This window comes from Heptranchias perlo, chromosome 1 (genome assembly GCF_035084215.1).
Source record: "Heptranchias perlo isolate sHepPer1 chromosome 1, sHepPer1.hap1, whole genome shotgun sequence".
In the NCBI taxonomy this organism is placed as follows: Eukaryota; Metazoa; Chordata; class Chondrichthyes; order Hexanchiformes; family Hexanchidae; genus Heptranchias; species Heptranchias perlo.
In genome coordinates, this window is record NC_090325.1 from 43,726,189 (window position 1) to 43,733,058 (window position 6,870).

The 6,870-nt window shown below is 38.5% G+C and overlaps 1 protein-coding gene across 4 annotated transcripts in view; it reads left to right on the plus strand.

Annotated features, from left to right (window-relative positions):
* LOC137321761 (AT-rich interactive domain-containing protein 3A-like) overlaps nucleotides 1-3,502 on the plus strand; it is a 475,814-nt gene extending 472,312 nt beyond the window's left edge. For all 4 annotated transcript variants that reach the window (XM_067984380.1, XM_067984391.1, XM_067984402.1 and 1 more), the window contains exon 8: nucleotides 768-3,502. In XM_067984380.1, coding sequence (XP_067840481.1) covers nucleotides 768-925 — 158 coding nt within the window. In that variant the 3' untranslated portion in view covers nucleotides 926-3,502. The remainder of the gene's footprint in view (nucleotides 1-767) is intronic.
* The last annotated feature ends 3,368 nt before the right edge of the window (nucleotides 3,503-6,870 follow it).

Here is a 6,870-nt window from a genome sequence, read left to right on the forward strand (position 1 = left end):
GTGATGCTTGTACTTTAGGCCTTGTCTCTTAACCTAGGTCTCTCAGTAATTATAAAAAAATATACTGTAAATTGGAGATTTTTGTTGTCAAAATGCATTTGGCAGCATTCACACAAGACCAGATATTGATGAATTTAAACTTACTGCATTTACATCCTGGTCAAAAAACAATCGTTTGCTCTGTGAAAGCAGTTTTATTGTGCAGAGTTATACATCCCAATGGTAATAAACTCTGATATATAGTAAAAATGATATTGCTGTTTATTGTCCACAATAACAAACCAATTATACAAGAGTGCATCACACCAGTACTTTGGCACATTAGCCGATTTCATGCAGTATGAACTTGCAAAATCTAATAGAGGATTATAGGAATAGGAGAAGGCCATTCAGCCCCTCAAGCCTGTTCCACCAGTCTATTAAATCATGACTGATCTGTACCTCAACTACATTTACCCACCTTTGATTCCTAGCCCTTGATACCCTTACCTAACGAAAATCTATCGATCTCAGTCTTGAAAATTTCAATTGATCCGACATCCACAGCCTTTTGGGGAAGAGAGTTCCAGATTCCCATTATGCTTTGTGTGAAAAACTGCTTCCTAATTTCGCTCCAGAATGGCCTAGCTGTAATTTTAAGATTGTGCCCCCTTGTTCTAGATTCCCCTACCTATCTGTAGGCATGTGTTTATGCACTTGTATGTCGGTATGTGTGTGCATATTGAATAGCAATTCCTTTGCATTATTACATTTTACTTTTCCTGCAGGGGTTCTGTTCGCACGGAGGCCAGTCATTCCCGTGATGCCTGGCAGCAATGGGAACAGCAGCAGCTCTCAGGGCATGCCTAGTCCGGCATTAGCAGCACAAGCCCAGCCTTCCTCTTCCTCATCTCATAGTCACACTCCGACCAATTCTGCACCTTGAAGCCTCGCCAACATACAGGAGACCACAAGAGACAGTCCCTGAAGACTCTGGTGTTTTTTTGAGAGTGTTTTTTTTTTGCAAGGAAAGTTTGCAATGAGGATATTGATAACTTTGCAGGTGAAGTGATGGAAACGAACTCAATCATGCATGAGGGTCACATTTACTATATTGTACAGTTAATCACTGTTGGACTGGACTCCACTCAATTTTGTGAAGAAAAAAACCGAAATCAGTGATTTTAACTTTGCGTAAATCTGTTGCTTTCTGTAAGTGGGTTGACACTTATATTTCTTGATGGACATCCACACGACCATAGACTCTTCAATGAAGATGGTGATGAAATGCTGGATGACCATTTTGGTTGGACGCACTTGTCCTTGTATAACTGGTTTTGTTGTGTTCTGCGGAAGGGTTCAATTTTTGGAAGATTTATTAGGTGTGGCCAAAAAGAAGGGAAAAAAAGAAGAAAAAAAGGAGATATGGATTGATCGTATTTACATCTTAATAATGTTTCATGATCGAGGGGGATTGATTACTTTGTTTCAACAATCAGTTGTTTTCAGGAAAAAAAAATAATACCATATACTGTAACTCAGCTTTTACCAAAGAGAGAAATAATTTATCAGGATATATGGCATCATATCACAGGGCTGAATTCAACTATGAAATAAATATAACAATAAATACAAAAGAAAGAATGAACACATTACAATATTGAAGAAAGGGGAACAGTTTTTAAATGGACTGATTTAACACTGTATATTTATAGTGTTTTGTGCGAATGACACAGAATCGTTAGAGGAAGGTGATTCTTCGTAAGGCCACAGAGAGAGACAACAGCTTAGGGATTGTTCATATGGTACTGGATCTCGAAAGGAAATTGCCATATCAGGCAAGAATCTTGGGAATACATCTGGGGCCTGACCTTTTACAAAGCTACAACTGTGTTACAGGGATCAATTCTGTCTTATCATCCATGTCCTGTTGTTCACAATGATGGCTGCACGTCTGTCCCTGTGCAGCGATAATATGGAGATTTATGATTAAGTGCACAAAGAAAAAAAAAAGTAGTGGGGCAGTTTTATCAATTAAGTGGCTTTATTGAATAGGGCCAGATGATCATGTTGACAGTGATGCACTGACCCAGGCTGTTGAATGGAGTCAAGGGGGAGGTGGAGGTGTGTCTGTGCAAATTAAGGCTGTCAGAATCCAACAGCTCATTGTAAAGGCTTGTCAAGTCTATAGAATTTAGTCTGAAAGAAGCATCTTGCTGTTGTATTGATTTTTTTTCTTGACTTCTGATATACTCAAATGGCACCCTCTGCCTCTACCCCTGTCCATTTGCTAGCCACAGATGCAGCCGAATACCTCGTGAATCTTCTAATTAACATTTAATGAGAAAGAAAAAGAGAGAGATGCTCATAATATACCTCATAGAAGTCATTTTATTTAATTTGTATTTTTATTGTAAAGCCACTTGTGAAGCATTTATTTTCACCAATCACTGGGTTTTTTTTTTATTTTTTATTGTTGTACCAAAGAAGGGAATATTCTATTGTACACCTACCTCATTATTCTGAATAGCAGATTGTCAACTCCCAGTCGCATCATTAGGATCTTTGCAGGGTGTTAGGAAGGGAACAAGTTGCCATTAGCTGGAATTCTAGCTGACTGTGAACCAGGTTTAATGGTGGCTTTTTTTTTTGCTGTGTACCAAAGATCAAACAACACATTTCACATACTTCGTTGAACAGTAGCACACTGTTGATAAATATTACTTATGTCCATTATGTGTTGTTCACTTTGTTTAGGCTTTTTTGCAATGCTAACGCAGTAGGACTGTAGATTCTAAAATGGCTTACTAGCTGTGTATGAAACGTTTTTTTTTCTTCTTCTTGACTAATCCAGCGCATTAAGTGAAAGCTGGATTGTGGTGCTCAGGGGTATCAAACAAAAAAAAAGAAAATAACAGGTGATTTTATTTTGCCATTTGACTTCTAGTACATTTAGAAAATGCTGCTTACTTGGAGAATAGATGATTTCTCTCTCCGATTTGATGTCCGTGGAATATGCACAATTGGAAAGGTGTACTACTAAACAGTCAACCAAACAGCTTCTTAAAGTGTTCCACTCACTTAGGTTTTCCACCAGTAAAGTACGTGGTTACTAATCATTTTTCATCAGCAGCAGCACAATTTTTCTTACCAACTGAGATTTTTCTATCCATTCATAGGAAAGATATTATTAGTCAATTATTATTAGGATTGTTTTACTGTTAGGAAAATAAATAACAATTGGTCAAGTCTACTGAACCACCCACATTTCTTTTCTCTACCCCCCCCCCCCCGTCAACTTTCTGAATGAATTTACGTATGCGTCTGTAATATTCTTAATCAGTAATTAAACTGTTTTCAATAAATCCTGAAACCATCTTCTGGATTAGAATTTTAGAAAGGAAAGAGATGCTATATAAACAAATACATTGTCGAGAGTATGTTTGTGTTAAAATGGTGTTTTGCTTTGGCATTGGAGTTATTCTTTGTAAACCGGTCAGAAATTAAACCGTAAATTGAAAGAGTCTTTTCTAATGTGTGAATTTCTACAAGCAGTCATCATTTTACATACTAATAGATTTCCTGTGGTTGGTGAGGATCAGTTCTTCAACAGATGTGAAGGAATATCTGTCCGTATGATTGACAGTTGTTTCTTAAGCCAGTTTTGTCCACTTTGCTTTGTTCCAAAGGGATTTTATTTTCCTCTCCTCGGGTTTTCTACTTTTCCCTCCTGAAGGTGTTGACTCATTGCTGGGGTACAGTTCCAAAGGCGTTGAACCGTCTCTGGTTTCTTTCCCTACTCGATATTCTTCATGTCTGAGTCTAGGCAGTCAATATCATTAGGTGGTAAACTGTGGAGCATCACAGTTGTTTCTCATTCTGTCATCAGCTGACACCCACATAGATACACTTTCCAGAAGCGGGTCACTGAATAATGGTCAAGAGCCAGAAACCTGGCTGATTTTCTTTTCCCTGACCCAAGGCATCATGGCCATTTGTAGCACTCGATCACAATTTCAGTTGAGATCAACTAAATCAGAACAAGCTAGGGATTAAACCTGATATCTTCCTAGCCTATATGGTTCATTACCACACAGAAGATACCCTTACTAACTAAGCCATTGAGGGAGCTCTGCAAAGGTGTTTTAATGTAACTGCTTTTCAATCCAACGTCAAAGCAATTATTCATCTTGGTTAATTGTCTCACATAGTATTCTTTACTCTTTTAACTGTGACTGTTGGTCAACCGGTCTGGATGGGATACATCCTAGGTTGCTGAGGGAAGTAAGGGTGGAAATTGCAGAGGCTCTGGCCACAATCTTCCAATTCTCTGTAGATATTGGGATGGTGCCAGAGCACTGGAGGACTGCAAATGTTACACCCTTGTTCAAAAAAGGGGAGAGGGATAAACCCAGCAATTACAGGCCAGGTCAGGTCAGCCTAACTTTTAGAGACATTAATCCTGGACAAAATTAATTGACACTTGGAAAAATATGGATTAATAAATGAAAGCCAGCACTGATTTGTTAAAGGCAAATCATGCTTGACTAACTTGGTTGAATTCTTTGATGAAGTAACGGAAAGGGTTGTTGAGGGCAGTGTGGTTGATGTTGTATATATGGACTTTCAAAAGGCATTTGATAAGGTACCACATAATAGACTTGTTAGCAAAATTGAGGCCCATGGGATTAAAGAGGCAGTTGATGCATGGATATGAAATTGGCTAAGGGACAGAAAGCAGAGAATAGTGGTGAATGGTTGTTTTTCAATACTGGAGGGAAGTGTGCAGTGATGTTCCCCAAGGGTCGGTGTTGGGACCACTGCTCTTTTTGATTTAATGACCAGGACTTGGGTATACAGGGCATAATTTCAAAGTTTGCAGATGACATGAAACTTGGAAATGTAGTAAACTGCAAGGAGGATAGTAGCAGACTTCAGGAGGATATAGACAGACTGGTGAAATGGGCAGACACACGGTAGATGAAATTTAATGCAGAGAAGTGTGAAGTGATGCATTTTGGTAGGAAGAATGAGGAGAGGCAATATAAACTGAATGGTACAATTTTAAAGTGGGTGCAGGAACAGAGAGACCTGGGGGTGTACGTACACAAGTTTTTGAAGGTGGCAGGACAAGTTGAGAAGGCTGTTAAAAAGGCATACGGGATCTTTGGCTTTATAAATAGAGGCATTGAGTACAAAAGCAAGGACGTTGTGCTAAACCTTTATATAACACTGATTAGGCCCCAGCTGGAGTATTGTATCCAATTCTGGGCACCACACTTTAGGATAGATGTCAAGGCCTTAGAGAGGGTGCAGAAGAGATTTCCTAGAATGGTACCAGGGATGAGGGACTTCAGTTAAGTAGAGAGACTAGAGAATCTGGGGTTGTTCAAAATCATGAAGGATTTTGACAGAGTAAATAAGGAGAAACTGTTTCCAGTGGCATAAGGTTCGGTAACCAGAGGACACAGATTTAAGGTAATTGGCAAAAAAACAGAGGCGACATGAGGAAATTTTTTTTTACGCTGTTGCAATCTGGAATGCACTGCCTGAAAGGGTGACGGAAGCAGATTCAATATTAACTTTCAAAAGGGAATTGGATAAATACTTGAAGGGGAAAAATTTGCAGGGCTATGGGGAAAGAAAAGGGGAGTGGGACTAATTGGATAGCTCTTTCAAAGAGCCGGCATAGGCACAATAGGCCGAATGGCCGCCTTCTGTGCTATATCATTCTATGATTCTATGTTCAAGGAGCAAATATACACCTCAACTTAGAATAACTCAATCCAAACTTTTAAAAAAATTATTGCATCAAACCCATATCCTTTTGTTCTTCACTCTTCATAAATTTACAATTCATTAGCACAAAGAATGTATTCCTGAGTTAAATATAGTTTTAGCTTCTTTACTTCAAAATTTGCATAGATTTTAAATAGAATATCATTCTATAATCCTCATTATCGATTTTCTTCATCAAAGCTTGGATCCTTGTCAGAAGATGAGTTGCAAGATTGTCTCATATCACTCATCATATTGGGGCAGAACTTGCTTCCGAAATAACAGAGAGCTTAACATTCTCCATTTTTTATGGCGAATCGAAGGAGCAAGTTGCCAGCTTTGCACACGCGCAGTGAAATGTGGAAGTCGTGAATTTGCTCCTATTGGTTCGCCGGCGATGAGACAGCAGCGAATTAAAGGACCATCGCACGCTATAACCATAGAAATCACTGAAAAATCGCAAACTTGCTCATCCGCCCAGCTGGAATGTAACTAATTACACCACCAAAAGGTACGCTTGAAAATACCAGGTCTGAATCAAGTTTTAAAGGTGTGATAACTATGACTGCTAAAAAAAAATTAAATTTTAAAAATGTGGAGTCTCATATGACTCCTTTATTTTAATAGCTTTTGTTCATTAAAAAAAATTAAATTTTAAAATTAATTTTTTTAACTTTTCCCTTCTGTCTCTTTAATTTAATTCAATTATTTCTTTGGCTTTTTGTTTACAAGAAATGACTTCCAGAATACTAACTTTAAATGAATGAAGTCTGCTTGCCTGTCTGTGGGCGTGACTTCTCTTTCTGAAAGATTTTGTGGGCGTGTCTTTATTCTCACAGACATTTCCATGCGAATCAACTTACCCTGTTCAGAGACTAGGTTGATTGCGCACAATTCCTTAAAAGTTCAAAATCACGCAAGTCGATGCCACAGAGCCCGCAGTAAGTACGTTTGTAAATTTATTTTGCAGGAGCTGCAGCGATCATTGCCACACTGCTCTGCACAAGTTTTGCCCCATATTCTTTTTAACAATCTGTTTTACAGAATCTGTGAGCAGAGGAGCATCAATCAATGTATAAAGTGCAGTATTTTTGGCACAGTCGGACAATTGCA